A 19,541-nucleotide genomic window follows, 5' to 3' on the forward strand; every position below is an offset into this window, starting at 1 on the left:
TTTGGATGCCTTTTATTTATTTTTCTAGCCTAATTCCTCTGGTTACAACTCCCAGTGCTATGTTGAATACAAGTGACAAAAGTGGACATTCTGTCTTCTTTCTGATCTTAAGGGAAACCTCACTTTGTTCTTTATAGTTAGGAGTCTGTTTCTGGTTTGTCTGTTTTTTTGTTTTGTTAAATTCCACATATGAGGGGCACCTGGGTGGCTCAGTTTGTTAAGCAGCTGCCTTCGGCTCAGGTCATGATCCCAGTGTCCTGGGATCAGAGTCCCACATCGGGCTCCTTGCTCGGCAGGGAGCCTGCTTCTCCCTCTGTCTCTGCCTACCACTCTGTCTGCCTATGCTCGCTCTCTCTCCGTCTCTCTCTCTGACAAATAAAAATAAAATCTTTAAAAAAAAAATTCCACATATGAGTGAAATCATATAGTATTTGTCTTTCTCTGACTGACTTTTTTAAAAAGGATATTTATTTATTTATTTATTTGAGAGAATGAGTGGGGTAGGGGCAGAAGGCGAGGGAGAGATTACCAAGCAAACTGCGCCAAGCATGGAGATGATGCAGGGCCTGATCCCACCACCCCAAGATCCCAACCTAAGCTGAAACCAAGAGTGAGATGCTCAACCAACTGAGCCACCCAGGCACCCTTGTGATTGACTTATTTCACTTAGCACTATACTCTCTAGATCCATCCATATCATTGCAAGTGGCAACATTTCATTCTTTTTTTTTTTATGACTGAGTAATATTCCATTGTGTATGTGTACCACATCTTTTTTTAACAATCAGTGGACACTTAGGCTGCTTCCATAGTTTGGCTGTTGTAAATAATGCTGCAATAAACATAAGGGTACCTGTATCCCTTTGAATTGGTGTTTTTGTATTCTTTGGGTAAATAGCCAGTGGTGTGATTATTGGGTCAGAGGGTAGTTCTGTTTTTAACTTTTTGAGAAAGCGCCTTACTGTTTTCCATGGTAGCTGCACCAGTTTGCATTCCCACCAGCAGTGCACGAGTGTTCCTTTTTCTCCACATCCTCACCAACACTTTTTTGTGTTTTTGATTTTAGTCATTCTGATAGGTGTGAGGTGATATCTCATTATGGTTTTGATTTGCATTTCCCTGATGATAAGTGGTGTTGAGCAGTTTTTCACATTTCTTTTGGCCATCTATGTGTCTTCTTTGGGGAAATATCTGTTCCTTTCTTCTGCCCATTTTTAACTGGATTATTTGGAGTTTTTTAGTGTTGAGTTTTATAAGTACTTTACATATTTTGGTTTTTTTTTTTTTTAATATTTTATTTATTTATTTGACAGATCACAAGGAGGCAGAGAGGCAGGCAGAGAGAGAGAGAGGAGGAAGCAGGCTCCTGGCTGAGCAGAGAGCCCGATGTGGGGCTTGATCCCAGGACCCTGAGACCATGACCTGAGCTGAAGGCAGAGGCTTTAACCCACTGAGCCACCCAGGTGCCCCAGTACTTTACATATTTTGGATACTAATCCTTTATTGGATATGTCATTTCAAATGTCTTTTTTCCCATTCAGTAGGTTGTCTTTTGGTTTTGTTGATTGTTTCCTTTGTTGTAAAGAAGCATTTTATTTTGATGTAGTCCCAATAGTTTATTTTTCTTTTGTTTCCCTTGCCTCAGGAAACTATCTAGAAATATGTTGCAGTGGTCAATGTCAGAGAAATAACTGCCTACAGTCTCTTTTAGAATTTTTATGGTTTCGGGTTTAACATTTAGGTCCTTATCCATTTTGAGTTAAATAATTCTTTAAATGTTTGATAGAATTCACCACTGAAGCCATCTAGTTCTGGGCTTTTCCTTATTGGAAGGTTTTTTGATCACTGATTTGATCTACTTACGTCATAGATCTAGTCAAATTTTCTTTCTCTTTATGAATTGTTGGATAGTCTGTGTGGAATTTGCCAATTTTCTCTTGGTCATCCAATTTTTTTGAATATAATTATTCACTGTATTCTTATATAATTGTTTTTATTTCTGTATATTTGGTAGTGAGGTCCCCAGTTTCATTTCTGAGTTTAGTAATTTGAGTCTTTCCTCTTTTTTTCATGGGTTTTTTTTTCCTTAGCTAAAGGTTTGTCAATTTTGTTGACCTCAAAGAACCAACTTTTGGTTTCATTGTATTTCTCTATTTTATTTTCTATACTCTATTTCATTTATCTCTGTGCGTCTGTATTGTTTCCTTCTACCAGTTTTTTGTTGTTGTTACATCTGTAAGTTAACTCCTACCACCACCTGAGCCAAAGGCAGACGCTTAACTGACTGAGCCATGCAGGTACCCCTTAATGTATATCTTGTCCACTTATATTTAATGTAATTATTAATGTGTTTGGATTTAGGTCTGCCATTTTGGTATTTATTATCTATTCGCTGGATCTATTTTTTAATTCCTCTACTGGCATTTTTTCTTATCCTCCTTGCATTATATTTTCAATGGTTGCTATAGGATTCCAATGTGCATCTTTTTTTATTAAGTTTTTAATTTTAATTTCAGTATCATTAACATACAGTGTTATATTAGTTTCAGTTATATAATACAGTGATTCAGCAATTCAGTACATTACTCAGTGCCCATCATGATAAGCATACTCTTTAGTCCCCATCATTTATTTCACCAATCACCCCACCTACCTCTCCTCTGATAACCATCAGTTTGTTCTCTATAGTTACGAGTCTGGTTTTCAGTTTGTCTCTTTTTTCCTTTGTTTGGTTTCTTAAATTCCACATATGAGTGAAATCCTATGGTATTTGCCTTTCTCTAACTTATTTCTCTTAGCATTATACTCTCTAGATCCATCCGTGTCATTGCAAATAGCAACATTTCCCTTTTTTATGGCTGAGTAATACTCCATTGCATATATATACCACATCTTCTATATCCATTTGTCTACCAATGGACACCTGGGCTGCTCCCATAGTTTGGCTATTGTAAATAATGCTGCAACAAACATGGGGGTACCTGTATCCCTTTAAATTAGTGTTTTGTATTCTTTGGGTAATAGCCAGTAGTGTGATTACTGGATCATAGGGTAGTTCTTTTTAACTTTTTTTTTTTTTAAAGATTTTATTTATTTATTTGACAGAGAGAGATCACAGTAGACAGGCAGGCAGAGAGAGAGAGAGAGGGAAGCAGGCTCCCTGCTGAGCAGAGAGCCCGATGCGGGACTCGATCCCAGGACCCTGGGATCATGACCTGAGCCGAAGGCAGCGGCTTAACCCACTGAGCCACCCAGGTGCCCTCTGTTTAACTTTTTAAGGAAACTCCATACTGTCTTCCACTGTGGCTGCACTAATTTGCATTTGCACCAGCAGTGCATGAAGGTTACTTTTTCTCCACATTCTCACCAACACTTGTTTTTTCCAGTGTGCATCTTTGACTTACCAGAATACACTTAATATTGTAGTACTTCACATAAAATACAGAAAACTTGCCACAGTATAAACTCTATTTTCCCACCTCCCCTCCACTCTCCTTGTTTTATTTTTTGGATTCACTCCCAATTTTGCGTATACTTATGGGTAATTAATTCTCATTGAATATTCCAATTTGTGAATAGAACATATCATAGATCCAGGTGGATCTAGAATTTGAGTTTTTTTCCACTGCTTTTATACTTTTGCACTTACTATTTTTTGGTAAACATGTACACATTTCTGTTTGGTGTACCTGAGGAGTATAATTGATGGATTATAAGGTATGCATGTATTTGTCTCTACCGAATAGTTTCCAAAGCAATTGAGCCAATTTACACTCATGTGAGATTTCGATTTGCTCTACAGCAGTACTTACTGTTGTCTATCTTTTTCACCTTTAGCCATTTAGGTAGGTATGTAGTGGTATCACATTTTAATTCCAAACTTCTCAAATACACTGTATTGACCAAACAAAAGAATATGTGAGCCACCTGTGGCCCATAAGCCACTTCTAGGTCAGACTGTGTTTTCTGAGAATGTTTGTCTTAATCTATGTGTGAATAATTTAATAATTATCTACTGAACAGTTGGAAGATTAAAAAATCATGCTATCATCCTGTTGGTGGAGAGATTTTGAAACAAACTGCACCTGAAGCATCCATTTGTGTTTGTCTTGCCCTGTTCAGTGGGGTGGGTGGAAAGAACCAGGGCATCATCAAGATTATGATAAATGGTAGCCCCGAGGCTATAGGGGAACAAAGAGCCCTTAACTGAGCTGTGGGAGATTCTCTTTAATAGGGACTCATCTACCATCCATCCTCACCATGCAATCTGTGACATCAGACTGACAACTTCACAGTGTTCTCAAGACCCAATGTCTTCTAAGGCCATTGCTCATGCCATTTTTCCATGTGTTCTTTCAGTGTGAAAAACTCTCCCTCCCTTCCCTGCTTGGCAAACTCCTACTCATCCTTCAAGGCTCATCCTAAGTTTCTACTTCCTATCCCAGAGCTTTCCCATTTCCTTGGCAGAGTTGGATACCTCTCCTCAGAGCTCCCACTCTGCCATGGTCCTCACTTACCTTACCTCATCGAATCATTGGTGTTAATGTCTCCCTTTAAGTTGGCGTCTCTGGGGATATGGCTGGAGTAGACACCCTATGCTTTTACCACTTAGTTCTTATCTGTTCATCCTACTTTTGGCAACGATGCCCCAAACTTATTTTGGCACATTACTCCACCCTTGTTCTAAGCCTTGTTGTTTTAGGCTGTCTTTTCCAGATCACCATAGCTTATGGATGACCACAGGACCCAATTTGGGCTAAGGTCCTTCAGTCCTAGGACTTTTGTTCATACTGTTGGAGGAAGAAGAGCTCTCTCTTGGCTAGACTTGACCCCAGAAGGGCATTAGTCTAGAGCTGCTGAGTGTCACTGGAAACTTTGAATGAGGCAGCCCTATGGCTGTAAAGATGAAAACAAAGTCTGAGGGACACTGTTTGAATCCCTGCATCAAACAGTTTCTGGACTTCTCAGTTATATAACTCAGTGCTTTCCCTTTTTTGGCTTAAATCAGTTTGAGCAGGGGGTTTCTGTTACTTGCTGCATCAAACAGTTTCTGGACTTCTCAGTTATATAACTCAGTGCTTTCCCTTTTTTGGCTTAAATCAGTTTGAGCAGGGGGTTTCTGTTACTTGCAGCCTTAAAAGGCCTGATGCAAGATGGTTGTGTTTCCTTCCCTAGACACCTGCTTTCTGTGAGACTAACTCATTGGCTCACCTCTAGAAGGATGGGAACCTACTGGAAAAGACCTCTACACCACCAGACTCAGCAGACAGGGCAAAACCTGGATCACCCAACAGATCAGATGGCAGAGACCTGGATACAGTCTCTCCCTTTGAGCCCTTGGGGATGGCCATGTTCAACCTACCACCTTATCTATGCGTGAGAAAAGCAAGATTCAGAAAGGCTAAGTGAGTTGCCCCCAAAATGCTCAGTTAATGTGCTGTCACCAGTTCTACTTGCCCGCAGAATCTACACATTATTCCCAGTACACCAAAGAAGGCACTAGTAGGTGCTGAGTCACTGAGATGTCCCAGGGGGAGCAAGGCCCCTAGGGCTGGGCCAGGATGTGGTTTATAGATAAAAAAGCCAGAGCCAGGACTAGAGCCAATCACATCTTTATTAGTCTCTGCCTCAGGGCCATTGGAGCCCCTGTTTACAAGGGAACTTTAGCAGGCTACTCTGGCTACTGGCCAGGAATGTTAGCACTTCTATTAGTACAGAATGGGAAAAGAAATTGGAAGCAAGCCAAATGGAGAGACTGCTGGGCCACCTGACAGGAAGGCACGTGTGAGGCTTCCCAGTGGATCAGGCCCAATAGGTGAATACTGCCATCTCCCCCAGAGTGAAGGAAAAGACAAAGCCTGAGATGGTTGACAGCCACAGCTATGGAGACAGGTCCAAGTTCCTGGGGACCAGGAATGCATTTCCTGATGGAGGCACCATCCTAGGGCTGGAGGTTCCAAACAGAGCTCATCTGCCCCCCAGCAAGGAGACCCCAGCTTCAGCTCGATTGCTGCCCCAGGCAGCCTAACATAGGGAATAGATGTTTTCTGAGCACTGAAAGAACAAGGGACCCAGGAAGCTGATAGTAGAAAGGATGGGGCTAACTTCAGAGAGTGTTTTGGATTTGAGTATGTATCAATATTAGCAAAACAGGCAATATATTCATGATAGGCACAATCCTGAAACTTCCCTTCAAAGAGCTTACATCTCGCCTTTATCCAGCAAGCTCTTTAGCCTAGAGGTCCATCATGATCTGATCCCAGTCCTCACCTCAGCCTAAATGAACTTTTAAGTCCTTGGACATGCCAAGATATTTACTGCTCTGCACTCTTGCCAACAACCCTACTCCTAGCCTACCTTCGTCTGCTTTTACCTTCATGGGCCAAAGGATGGATGTCTGCCTTGTCAAGTGTTTATTTACTTCTGTTTTTCCTACAAACCCTGGAGCAGCTGGAGGAAAGAATCTGACTCCAGTGTCTCCAGTACATGGGACTTTGAAGTCACATGAGCTGTGTTTTCTATATCTTAGTATATTTGCAGGAAACCTGTCCATATATGTCTATAACAAAATTCTGGGGTGTCGGCAGGAGATACAAGGATTTTGAGCTATGTTTGTGCCTAGGATGATAGCTTCTTCCAGTATAGTGTTGGGCAGTGGGATGGATGATCCAAGTCCAGAAGCGGCCAATGGAGAAGAAGGAGCCAAAGTATGGCAGAGCTTAGAGTAGCGATGGGTGGGGTTAAGTAATAACAGGGGTTTGTTGGTCTATGCGCAGGGTCCACACTCTGAGTCCCAGGGGTCAGAACCAGCAGGGCGACCACATGAGCGAGCCGAGGGCTGCACCTGTGGCAGCCCCGGCAAGCATGCCCATGGCCAGTGGAGCTCCAGCACTGTAGCAGGGATCCTCCCGCACTACCACGTGCGTCACGCCAGGGCCTGTGGAGAGAGCCGTGAGGGCTGGGACTTAGGAGCAGAGAGATCTTTGTCCCTCTCCTCCCCTAGACTCAACACCCAACCCAGGACAAGGGGCTGAGCCCACTCTCCTACAACTCAGTTGGAGAAACTGAGGCCTTGATTTGGAAAGGACTTGCACTCTTTCCCCAGGGCTTACAAGCCTTAAATCTGCTACGGACATTCTGAGGCTGCGGGTCTAGGGTGCAACAGCAAGAAAACTCCGGGATCTTTAAGAACATCCTTGACACACTCGACGGTAGGCTTTCCCAACTGACCAGCCAGCCCTTCGTGCGGGAGGCGGTCGTTCCCACGTTTAGCCACCAGGGGTCGGGACGAGCTCAGAAACGGGTACTGCAGCACAGCCCTTGAAAAGGGGCCGGCCTTGAGAGGAAAGGTCAGATCTATGGAGTGTGGGGGCCGCTGGCCCACGCGAGATTTCGAATTTCCGGTTGGGGAGGGCCCAGTGGAGGGTCCCGCCTGAGAAAATCCGTGGTCACTACAAGAGTGGGGCTTGGCACTGGAATGGGGGAGGGGGCGGACCAGGCGGGGTACTTACCTGCATAGGGCGGTCCGTAGTAGCTGCGGATATATGTGGCTTCATGCGCGTTGGGGTGTACCACCTCATAGTAGTCCTGGTACGGGCTGTAGACACGCACCTGAGGAGCTCGACTGGATTAACTGCCTGGGAACTCTGTCCCCGGTTTGGTCTTCCCCAACACACCCGGCTTAGGTCCTTCTGGACCCACAAAACCGCTTCCCCAAGTTTAGAAATGGTTCCCTAGGAACCAGCAAGCTCATGGAAAAAGGCCCTGCCTCCTCCACATGGTCCATGATCCTTGTCCTCTAAAATTTTAGCCCCTACATCCAGCTCCCAGTGATTCCATTTTCCTGCCCTGGCCTCCTAGTTAGCACTCCCATAAATAAAAATTCTCCATGGCTCCCAACTTCCATACACAGTCTACTATTTGCTAGCGCTCTCCAATGGCCCTTTTGGAGAAATCCAGTGGATTTCTCTACTCTCCTCATCATGGGGTGGGGCATCTGGCCAAGCCCCAGGCCCAGAAGTAAAAGGTTGGGGAGAAAGGAAAGGAAAGGAAGGGTAGGGATGTAAAGTAAAGTATCATCGAGCATCTATCATGTACCAGGCCCTGAGGGAGGTGTCCACATGTGTTACTTCCTCTAGTCCTTACTGCAGACACTATTATCTTCACATTACCACAGAGCTGGGGATGGGGGCTCAGAAAAGAGTGGTCATTGCTATCTCTGGGAGGGAGATATGCATGCAGTCCCTTCATTAGTATTTTATCAACCCCTCAAAGCCTAACTCAAAAGCCACCCACTCCAGGAAGCCCTCTGGTTTCAGAAAAAAATCCTTTCTTCCTGAGTTCTCTATGGACTCTGCTAGTGCCTTTTCCCCCTATCTTTCCTCCTGGCCTTCCCTGCCTGCACACCAAATGTGAGCTACTTATAAGCAAGGACTCTGATTAATTTCTGTTACATGCAGGGCCTAATACATAGCAAGAACCAATAAATATATGCTGAATTAAATGGAAGGTCTGAATCCAAGCCCCTCATTTATCCCAAGGGGAGCAGATCTGGAGAGGGGGTAGGTCCCCTTCTCTCCTGGTCTTCTTAGCCCCCACTTCCACATTATATCTCTAACTGGGTGTCACACCTGAATGGTCCAACTCCCTTTAGAAGTCTAGGTGTCTTAAATTCCAATCCCAAAGTGATGTCATCACCTTTGCATCTCCCAAACTTGTTCTTCTATAAGTGCTTTTCTCTACATGCCACCACCATGCATTCAAACCAAGACATCAGGTTGGCACACTTGTCTTCCACATCACAACAGCTACCAGGCAGGTCTCGTGATTTTAACTTCTAAATATGCTCTTCTATCCATCTTTTTTGGCCAATGCCAAGAGATTAGGCCATTGGTTTTGGCAACTTGGAAGTTGTGGGTAACCTTGAAAAAAACATTTTACAGTGGCATGGTTGGGATAAGAATCTAGGCTATGGAGGGCGCCTGGGTGGCTCAGTGGGTTAAGCCGCTGCCTTCAGCTCAGGTCATGATCTCAGGGTCCTGGGATCGAGTCCCGCATCAGGCTCTCTGCTCAGCAGGGAGCCTGCTTCCCTTCCTCTCTCTCTGCCTGCCTCTCTGCCTACTTGTGATCTCTCTCTGTCAAATAAATAAATAAAATCTTTAAAAAAAAAAAAAAAGAATCTAGGCTATGGAGAGTTGAAGAATGATTGAGAGGTGGAGGATGGAATCAACATGTCATGACAACTCTTGCAAGAGTTTAGCTGTAGGGGCATCTGGGTGGCTCAGTGGGTTAAAGCCTCAGCTCAGGTCATGATCCCAGGGTCCTGGGATCGTGCCCCACATTGGGCTATCTGTTCAGCAGGCAGTCTGCTTCCCTTCCTCTCTCTCTCTGCCTGCCTCTCTGCCTACCTGTGATCTCTGTCAAATAAATAAATAAAATATAAAAAGAAAAAAAAGTTTTGGCTATGGGGGGCACATGGATGTCTCAGTCGGTTAAGCATCTGACTTCAGGGAATCTGCTTGTCCCTCTCCCTCTGCCTACTGCCCACTTGTGGTCTCTCTCTCTCAAATGAATGAATTAAAAAAAAAAAAAAAAAGTTTGGCTATAAAGGGGAGTTCTCCAAGCACACCTGTGATTTCAAATTTCCATGTCTAACCTCTCTTTCAGACTGAACCCAAGTATCACCCTCCCTGAACCTCAGGTTCTGATCGGGCCCTTAGACTCCCCTTAGACAGCACCAATCACTCTACAGTGTCATTGTTTGTATCCCTGCGAGTGTGTATGTCTCCCATCAGACTGGGAGACACCCCCCCAACCCCATAAAGAAAGGTCTAATCATGTCTCTGAACATGATAGGTGTCTAATGGATTGAATTAATCTCAAGTGAGTCAAATAACAGCGAGTCACCCAGCTCTAAGTCCAGCCTCAAGTTAGGGACAATGACCAGTCCCAGGGAAATGCAGGAGGTTCAGACAATCAATGCTCAGTCTCAAGACTTCCCTCTCTGTGCTCTCCCCTAAAGTGATCCAATTGGGCTTTCTAATAGAGGGTGGCCAGAATCTGAGCTCCATGCCTAGAAGGGCCTACAGAGAGCCAACCACCCAGATCCCCTCTTTTATTTGTAGAGGACTTGAGGTCTAGAGCCTGCACCTGCCAGTAGCTGCACAGTGAGCCAAGGGAGCAGTTGGGCCTTGGAGAGAGTGGAAACACCACCTCATACCCCTTGCGGCACCTGTTTCTACCCTCTGGTCTTGAGAGGCCCAGAGGAAAACTCAGGCGGGTCGCCTGGCAACAGGGCAGGGGATCCTCCGGAGACCTCATGGATAGAACCTAAGGCCTTAATCCCTGATCCTCTCCCTCCCTGAAAGCCCAGCCCCTTTTGCAAGTACAGGGTCAGCCGATCAGGGGGCCACATACAAATACAACCTTTCCCTCAGAAAAGGTCTTCTTACTTGGTTTACAGCTTTTTAAATCCCATTTTTAGGCATCCCCGCTTTAAACACGGGGACGCCTAAAACACTTATATCCTCATTCAGGCAATGGGGAGGACTCAATGCTAGGATAGAAGTCCTAGTCCTGCCACTGATGAATCAAGTGACCTGGTCCAGTTATATTGCCTTTCAGAGCCTCAGTTTTCACATCTGCAGATGGGAACAGTCTGGCCCACAGTGCCCATTCTAAGGCACAATGAGAATCCAGCCGAGCCATGTCTATGCAACCGGACCTGCGTGGGCCTGGCACTTCAGTTCAGTGGTTCTGCACATCAATATTACCTGAAGTTTTTTAAACCAGAGATTTCCAAGGCCCTACTTCAGACCTATGGAATTAGAGCATCTAGAGGTAGGATCTGAATGCTTGAATTTTTTTTTTTTTTTTTTTTGTAAGTCCTGAATTGATTCAAAGGCAGAGCCACATTGAGCACCACTGTGCCATGAAAGGAATTCATAGTTGGCTGTAAGAGGAGGGGCCTCCCCTGCACCCACCCCATGCCCTGCTGAACACTGGGGACAGAGAGAGGATCCACCCCCGCCACTCACTGCTTCCCAGAGATTCTGGGGTGGGGAAGGGGGACAAATATGGACTAAATTATGATATGCGGTAGTGATGCCATTACAGAGGGTTTTCCCACCTCCTTCCTCCCATTGATCATTCACTCATTCGCTCATTTGGTGAACACTGCCTGAGGCCCACTTTTGCCCTAGCTCCATGCACCAGGAATAAGGAGAGTCAAAAAACTGTCCCGATCACTGAGCACTCATTGAGTACCTGTTGGATACCCAGCACTGTGCTAGACACCTTAGGGGCAAAGCTGATTAGACCTGGTCTTTACCTTAGAGGAAGTCCCAGGTCTCGTGGGAGAATAGAGACCAAAATACAGGGACTTGTACCCAGGCCTAAGAAGACAATACTAAGCATTTAGTGCAGCAGGCTGTGAGTGGAGGTCTGGGAAGTCCTCCCTGAGGAGGGGGCAGCCTTTGAAGTGGCTCCTAGAGGCTAAGCATCAGTTTGTCAGGTGAATAAGGAAACTAAGAGTTTTCTCCACAGAGAGAATGGCACATGCAAAGCCTGGGAGGAGGGAATGGGTCTGGCACAGCTGGGAACAGAAGAAACAGCAAAGCACCTGGAGCACAGGGGAGGAGGGAGATGTGGTAGAAGAGACTCGCCCAGGCCAGATCCTGAGGGCCTTGAAAATAGGGCTATGGGTGGTATCCTGTGGGTGATAGGGAGCCATGGAATGTTTGTGAGCAGGGAAGGGAGGCAACTGGGCCCAGTTCTGGAGGCGCATCGTCATGGCCAGAATGGAGGCAGGGAGAGCTGAGCCAGCACTTACCCAGATCCGCCTCTCAACCTTACAGGGGCTCCACGAGCTGGTCACACACCTGACCTTGGGGCAAACTCGGCGGCTCCTGGGAGGAACGGTGGCTCCAGCTGGGGCCTGCTTAAGCCACAGAAACCCAAGAAGGGGGAGGGAGGGAGGGAGCTGTCAGAGGCCCTCTACATCTGGAGAAGCTCAGAGCTTTTAACAGGCCCTACCAGCCTCCTCTGTTAGCTGGTCATGGGGAAGAGTTGTTCTCTTCCTCTTCAGCCCATGGTAATGGAGGGAGTCTCAGAGAGGGCAGTGACTTTGCCAAAGATACACAGAGAAGGATCTGTAGAGTCTCCAGAATTAGTTCAACTTCGCCTCTTTTAGGCTGCTGAGGCTCCCAGTCTCCAGGGAGGGCAGAACAGGTCTGATCTACCTTCCCACCCACCTCCCCCCTACACTGGCCTTCCAGCCTTGCCCCTGGCTGGGTCTCTGGCCCTGTGTTCCCTGGAACAGTCTCCATCCAGAGGGGGTATAAATCTGTAGGACATGGAGGGACAAAGTGCAGGTCACTCCTCCATAAGAACAGGATGGAGAGCAGCCACGGGCAGGCATGGACAATCGGAGCCAGGCAGCCTCTGGTACAGAGACAGAAGCGCAAACACATTCTACTCGAGCAAGCCCAGGGACCAGAGGGGTGTGTGTGAAGCATGGGTAGTGAGAGGTGGAGAGAGGGTCAGAGCAGAGAGCTGTGGGAAGCAGAGTGGCGGGAAGGTGCACAGGCAGAGAAGGGACAAGGCAGCTTCATAGAGTCACAGAGCACAGACGGTCAGCCCTCACCTCCTTCTGCCTCTTTCGGGTGGGACAGATTTGCCTGCATCGGGGGGGGATTTGGAGCTCAGAGCCAAGTTAGCTAACAGGGGGACCTCCACCCTGCTGAGTGCTGCCCCTGCCTCCTCACTCCCAGATTCTGATCCAACCTACACCCAGAAGCTGGGGTCTGCTCCCTGAAGTCTGGCCACAGTCCTCCATGCTTAATACCCTTCATTGCTCCTCAGAGGTCAGCTCTCCCATTTCTTTTTCTCCATGTCTTATGGTTCAGCCAGGCCAGACTCTGGCCCCTTGCACACGTGTGCACACACACACACACACGTGTGCACACCCCATTTGTCCACCTCTGCTCACTCAGCTCTTTCTGCAGATGATGTCCTTCCCTCCCCGGCTCACTGGCCGAGGTGCTGTACAGGTTCTTCCACTGACTTAAAACTGTGAAGCTAATGCTAAGTCACTTCCTCTCTGAAGATCACCTTCCCTATCTGTAAAATGGGACTCAAAGTACCTATGCTACCAAGGCTGTTGGGAGATTAAATGGTACAAACAATGGCAGGCACCGAGCATCATGCCCCGCCCTCAGCAGATGCAGGCCCAAGAAGGGTTCTAAACACAATCACGTCTTCCCTGCTACTTCTCCCCAGACTTTCTCTCTAGATGAGATCAAGCGCCCCTGTGCCACAGACAGAAGGAGCAGGCACTGAATGTGGAGTCAGGCAGATGGGCCAAATTGGGGCACCCTTGAGCTGTGGGCTTTGGGTGGCTCCTCAAACCCACACCTTCATCCATCACTAAGCTCCATTGACTCTACCTCCTAAATATGTCGGATCCTTATCAGCTTAGTCCAGACCTCCAGCCAGTCACCAGAACTCTGCCCCCGCCTGGTTAGAAGTAACTAGTCTCCTGGCGTCTACTCTTAACCCTCTGCTATCTGTTCCTACCAGCCAGACTTATCTTTTTGAAAATACAAATCTGGTCTGATCTGTTCATCTCATCCCACTGCTTAAAAGCTTTCAATGACCCCCTGGTGTTCTTGGCAGAAACCAATGTCGGAAACACGTCCCATCATGCCATGCTCTCTCCCCTGCTCTCCATCCCTAACCTCCAGCTGCCCCAGCCTTCATTCTGTTCTCAAACTTGCTAAAGTCATAACCTTTTTCAGGGCCTTTGCACATGCAGTTCCTCTGCCTGGAAAGCTTTTCCCTTCACTCCACTGCAGCCCTTTCAGCCAGTTGATTTCTGTCCATCCTTCAGGTTTCAGCTTTAGCTTTGTCTGAACTCCCAACAGGATTAGGCCACCAAGGTGGTCACATGGAGTGCATGCAGCACCTCCTGTCAGAGCAGTTCCCACGACTGCAACAGAATCATGAACTATGTGCCCAGTTGCTTCCCATCCGGCTGCACACTAGGCTGAGTCCAGGAAGGCAGGACCTACACCTCCCAACTTAGTTCACCTCTGACCCCTGCCCTTTGGCTCAGTGCCTGGCACATAGTAGGAGCTCAGTAAATATTTGTTGTGTGGATGAATGAAGCTCAATCTTATCATCTGCAGAGAGGGAACAAGAATCCCCACCTCACAGGACTGCAGTGAGCAGCCAGAACTGGACCTGTGTCATGCTAGGCATACAATAGCTGCTCAATAAAAGGCGGTTCCTTTCGCGCAACTGACAAGCCACCTCCTTCTTTCTCTCTTTCCTCCAAGCACCAGTTGTCTGTCTTCTGTCCTTTTCCACTCGGGACTCAGCACATCTGAGTCCACACAAACCTATTCGCTTGCATCTAGGGGAACTGAGAGCTCCTGGCAGGCGGAGACCAAGTCTGAATCACCCCTGATTCCATGGCAGGAAGGGGTGGTGAGGAGAAAGGAGAGAATGGGATTGCTCACCGGGGTGGAGTTTGCCTCCAGCAGTGCCGTCTTCCATGCTCTGCAAAGCAAACCCCAAAGCATGAGGAGGGAGGTGAGAGGTCAGGCCCCAAGATGTAGGCCCCTTACTTTCCTCCTCAATCAGCCTCTTGACTCTCTTGGATGGACAGAGGTGACACCCCTCCCACCCCAGGCACACAAACAGAGTTCTCACTGGAGCTGGAGTCTCCTAATTCATTCTTAGCCCACACCCTTCCCTTCTTCCAGTTTTCCTGTCTAGACAATAGATGGCTGGGCTTGGGTGGTCTCCTAGGGGCCTTCAGATTCTGGCACGACTGGGCTGGGCCTCTCACTGCAGCTCACCTCCACACCCCAAATCTACCAACACAGCTCTCCAACACTCTGACCCCAGAGCCCGTGAAGGCCCAGTGGACACCAGACAATCAGGCCTTTGTTGGTTGCCATGGCACCTGGCTGGGGTGGACAAGGCGGCTCTGTGCTTTGTGTGCCCGGAGCTCAGCTTCCCCCACTGCCACACACCCAATCTCTTTCTCTCTTCTACAATGGAAAGGCCGACTGACCCTCAGCCAGAGGGTAGGAAGGGAAAGAATGTGAGGAAGCAGGCACACCCCATACTGCAGTGTGGACCTGAACCTGACATTGGGGTGTCCCCGGAACAATAGTGGGCTGCCTCAGTTAGGCGGATCTGGGTCTGTGCCTCAGATGAAGGCCACCCACCAAGGAACCTTTTCAGAAGACAGTGGGAAGGAGGACCCTTTATGGATGTCACTGAGCTAGCTGTCTTATCCTCTGTATCAGCCCAAGTGAGAGCGCATCTGTCAGGTAAATACATGACTCTCTATGATTGGGGACCACGCACCTCAGGCAAGTATGCGGGTTCCATCGCATTCTGGGTGAGGACTTTCCTGGGTACACTACCAATCATGGTGAGCCATTCAGATGCACTGCGCCCAGCCTCCACCCTGCTGACAATCTTTGTCCCCTCCCTACTTCCTACCCTTTGGGAATCAGAAAGCCCAGCAGGAGGAGGCATCTGGGTACATTCCCCAACATTCTGCCCTATCCTTTCCAGGAGGACTCACATGGCATCATCCTTGGTCTCTGCACACAAGTGGAGACGGGAGCCCTCCCGCAGGTTCACGGTCAGCAGGCCATCTCGGCTCCGGCCCTCTGGGGGCTGCACATCTAAAGGCAGACACACGCGTATGGGGATTCCACAAACCACAGGTCCCAGGTTCCCCAGTAAAATAGAAACAAGAATAGGAATTGACCTCTGGGTTCTGATTCTAGGCCATTGCCAGCCTCCTTTGTTCCCACACACTTTCTTTTGGGATTCTGCTTTACTCTTTAGAACCTTTCAGCCTTTCCTCATTGCCTATAGCCCTTGTTATAGACATCTATCAGTGACCTGATTATAATTGTGGCCTGAGTCTTGGTGGAGGAGATTTGCTGTGTGACTCTGGGCCAGTTACTGAACTTCTCTGGTCCTCCTTATTCCTTTTCATCTTTATCTAGTTCCTGGCACCTGGAAGACAGGAACTGTGTCAGACTCACCTCTGTGATCCCAGTATAGGACCCAGGCCCAGCACAAGGCCGGAACTCAATAAGGAACTCATTTCTTATTTCGCACCCACACAAGCTGGCGTTGATAGAGGCCTAGAAGCATTGTCTGTGGAAGCCCTCTGCAGGGGCAAAGAGCCTGATGCAGGTGTTATCAGACAGACACAGTGGGAGGGCAGTGGCCAGAGTCACAGTGCCAGAGGGGAAAGGGCTTCTCACCATGGCACTCTTGGCCAATCTTTATATCGCGGATGTTGAACTGGATGAGCACACGGTCCTCCTCATCCTGCGCAGTCTCGTCGCGGTAGTAGCCCAGGGTCCCATCCAGCCACAGGGCAAACCAGTTCCGCTTCCAGCGGCGGAGGATGGAGCCTGTGTGATGGTCCACATTTGCTAGGCCGGCTGATAGCAGAGCCTGCAGGTGGGCAGGAACCCCCCCTTACCCCAACCCCCACTGTTGTGACCCCCCCTTTCTTATCTATCTACCTCCTGAAATGATGGCAGGGCCTCTTTCTGCCTTGCTCCCCCAATGCCTCTCATTGGGCCTAATACATAACAGAGACCTCATAATGTGTTCAATGGTAAATGATAACCAGATTCCTTCCTTGGGGGCTTCCAAGGCCAAGCCCCAGGTTTCTTCAAGGACAAAGACCTCTCCTTATCTGAGCCTCCATCTTATCTCTTATCTCCGACTTGTGTGACAGCCTTTTGTGTAGCTACCAGACTGGGGGTGGGGTTCACAGCTCCCCATACTGGACCCAGCACCCAGGAGGACCTGGGCTCAGTGTTTGCTGAACTGAATGAAGTGAGTATGGTCGTGGGTCGTTGGAGAGCTCCTAACCCAGGGTAGCTCTTGTTCAGATCACAATTCTGGCCAGAGGTGGGTCTGGAAGCCTGAGCCCTACCTTCAGCCATTTTATAACTGAAAATCTTAACAGAAAGGGCAAAGACATAGGGAGCTTCTTCGAGCTTTACAGATTCCAAAACACAGAGGTGTTTTCATTTTATTCTAAGCCTTGTTCTGTGGCCAGCCCTGGGCTAGGGTGCTATGGATATGCTGAGCCTCAAACCCGGCCTCTGCTCTTAAGCAGCCTACAGTCTGGAGCCAGTATGGGGAGTGGTAAGACCCACAGGTAATGGCGGTTCTATTATAGGGGGATTAATGCTATCACGAAGGTATGTATGAAGCATTGGGAACAGTGTGGGGAGCTTACACTGTTGGTGCTACAGCAGAGGCTGGAGCAGGGGTTAGAGGCAAAGTCAGAGAAGGCTCCTCACAGAAGGGGACATTTACCAAGCAGTCAGAAATAGGAAGGACATTCCAAGCAGCGGGAAGAGTATGAACAAAGCAGGAGAGGGGGGAAAGAGGGTCTTGTTTCTTGGGAGAATGGTTCACTGGGACATTCCCAACAAGACACTTCTGCCCCCTCCTGCCCCTGGACAAGGTACAGACAGACAAGGATTTGGCCCAGGGTCACTCACTCTGTCTCCACAGCCAGCCGCCCCTCACCAGGGCCATTTCTTCAAAAGGACTTTCCAGGGTGGGGTCAGGCGGGACCTGTGAGAGGAGCCACAGGACACACAGGCCTCACTAGCAGCCCCCCGGGCAGTTCCCCAGAGAGAAGCCCCAGCCCTGTCCTCCCTGGTCCTCCCTGGGGGAGCCACCGAGGAAACCTTTAAGGGAGTGTTCGTAAACAAACAAGGGCAAGCCTGCTTGTCTCCTTCTCCTTCTCTGCTCCAGCAGGATAATGAGAGCACTGTTCTTGTGGGGTCAGCAGAGCAGCCACCCATTGTGCGGGGGTGGGAATAGGGAGCCTGGATTCCAACCTCAGCTCCATAACCTTGACCATGTCCCTTCTGCCTGGCTTCCTTTTCTAGATCTGTGAAGGCATGTCTATGAGGCAGGTAGAGGCTGGGGTGAGGAACGCTTACATTGTTGGAAACCCTAGAATTTTGAAATGCTGGCAGCACATACTACTAAAATCATGGCAATGAATGAGGGACTTTCATGATAAGAAAAGCCTCCCTCCCACTTGCACCTCACCTGAGGCATTTATGAAGTATGTAAAATGATAGTTCAAAAGCAGCTCTGATTGCCTGAGCCTTATGTGCCAGGCAGGCTTCTCAATGTTTGCATCTATTATCTTGTTGAAGCCTCACAAAAATCCCTGTTATTACCAGAAAACAGGTATGGAGAAGTTCAATCACTCATGCAGATCTCCCTGATTAGAAAGCAGGGGCACCTGCCTTCACGCCCAGCAGGTGTAGGAGATTTTAAAATCTCCTGTAGGAGATTTTAAAACTCTCAATACCCAGGTCATGCTCCATAACAACGAAATCAGGTCTGGGGCTGGGAGGCGAGTCTTTAAAGATCCCAGGGGATTCTAATGTGCAGCAAAGTTCAGAAATCGCTGCACATACTATACCACTTCACTTTGTCCCCACTGTAACTCCATTAGATGGGCAGAATCTTTCCTGTTTTACAGGTGGACAAACTGAGGGACAGCAAATGACTTGTCCATGTATGTGAAGGAGCTTGGACTGGAATCCAGGTTCACTCTGTTTCTGAGGGCGACGTACTTGCGAGCGGGTGCCTCTACCCCTCCCCCACCTGCTCACACCTGTTGCTGCGTAGTAAGGGCTGGCACACCTGAGCAGGAAGGCCTGACTTTGTCCATGCTTCTCCTGCGGCTCCCTCCCTTTTCCAAGTCCTAACACTGGTCAGACAGAGGGTCAGGTGCAAACTCCCTCTCCAGCCTCCCCTGAATGCACCCACCTGTCCACACCTCTTGCGGATGCTGCTGCCAAAACCGCCGCTACTTGATGCTGAGGCTACCCAACCTGCTGCGCGTGCGCTTTGTGTGCCCCACAACGCCTGGGGCATTTCAATCCCCAGGCTGTGCCCTGGGCTAGGCTAGCCCTGGGCCCCGCCCTTTGGCCCCGCCCCACCTCCAAGAGGGGATGGGCGGGGAGAGATGGGCGCCCGCGAGGCTTCTGGGACTTGCAGTCTGCAGGCTGTACTTGTAGTACAGCCCTAGAGCTGTACAAGGCTTCTCCTGGGCGGTAACCCTGGGCTGACCGGGAGCACAGGTGAGAAGCTGCACCTGTAATTTTATTTTGCCAAGATATCTGTGCGCTCATTTATCATGAAATACATTACCTAAAAATCATGAGCTCGCTCTCTAAAAAAAGTAAGGTTGCGAGGTGGAGCCAGGCTCCTAGTTTTGCCATGTTTTCTCAATACTCATTTTGTGCCACGCCCTATACTGGGCGCCAGTTGGGGGCACAAAGGAGCATCCGACAAGGCCTTTCCTCCTTCCTTCCCCAGCTTCCAGTCTGGTGTTGGGGGAGGCTAAATGTAAACACAGGATATGATTTAACCGTGGGAGAGGAGTCTCACTTTGCCCAAGAGGTTCGGGAAGGCCTCCCGAGGAGGCTAAAAAGGGTCCTTGAGGGATGAGT

General features: G+C 48.4%; 2 protein-coding genes across 5 annotated transcripts in view; one reads left to right on the forward strand and one right to left on the reverse strand.

The window, feature by feature from the left end:
- Window positions 1–5,596: 5,596 nt before the first annotated feature.
- On the reverse strand, window positions 5,597–18,993 carry PLEKHB1 (pleckstrin homology domain containing B1). Of its 4 annotated transcripts, none has more exons than XM_082749777.1 (8): window positions 18,856–18,993; window positions 17,562–17,637; window positions 16,299–16,451; window positions 15,602–15,704; window positions 14,520–14,559; window positions 11,831–11,935; window positions 7,512–7,611; window positions 5,597–6,937 (listed from the first exon to the last, which is right to left on the reverse strand). In XM_082749777.1, the coding sequence occupies exons 1-8, from the start codon at window positions 18,961–18,963 to the stop codon at window positions 6,801–6,803; spliced, it is 822 nt and encodes a 273-aa protein (XP_082605903.1). In that variant the 5' UTR covers window positions 18,964–18,993; the 3' UTR covers window positions 5,597–6,800. The 4 variants fall into 4 exon arrangements, with proteins under 4 accessions (XP_082605903.1, XP_082605905.1, XP_082605904.1 ...); XM_082749779.1 differs by having other exon boundaries at window positions 18,866–18,964; XM_082749778.1 differs by lacking the exon at window positions 11,831–11,935 and having other exon boundaries at window positions 18,856–18,992.
- FAM168A (family with sequence similarity 168 member A) overlaps window positions 15,022–19,541 on the forward strand; it is a 231,489-nt gene continuing 226,969 nt past the window's right edge. The window contains exon 1 of the mRNA XM_082749784.1: window positions 15,022–15,341. The gene's annotated coding sequence lies outside the window, so the exon portion shown is untranslated. The remainder of the gene's footprint in view (window positions 15,342–19,541) is intronic.

The sequence above is a fragment of the Mustela nivalis genome (assembly GCF_964662115.1).
Source record: "Mustela nivalis genome assembly, chromosome: 9".
In the NCBI taxonomy this organism is placed as follows: Eukaryota; Metazoa; Chordata; class Mammalia; order Carnivora; family Mustelidae; genus Mustela; species Mustela nivalis.

What these genes read in the sequence shown, in the direction of transcription:
- PLEKHB1 (XM_082749777.1), bottom strand. Translation starts at nt 18,963, where the DNA reads ATGCCCCAGGCGTTGTGGGGCACACAAAGCGCACGCGCAGCAGGTTGG. An exon ending in GAGACCAAGGATGATGCCAT is followed by an intron (nt 14,560 to 15,601) that starts GTGAGTCCTCCT and finishes TTTGCTTTGCAG; the next exon opens with AGCATGGAAGACGGCACTGC. An exon ending in TGGAGGCAAACTCCACCCCG is followed by an intron (nt 11,936 to 14,519) that starts GTGAGCAATCCC and finishes TGGCTTAAGCAG; the next exon opens with GCCCCAGCTGGAGCCACCGT.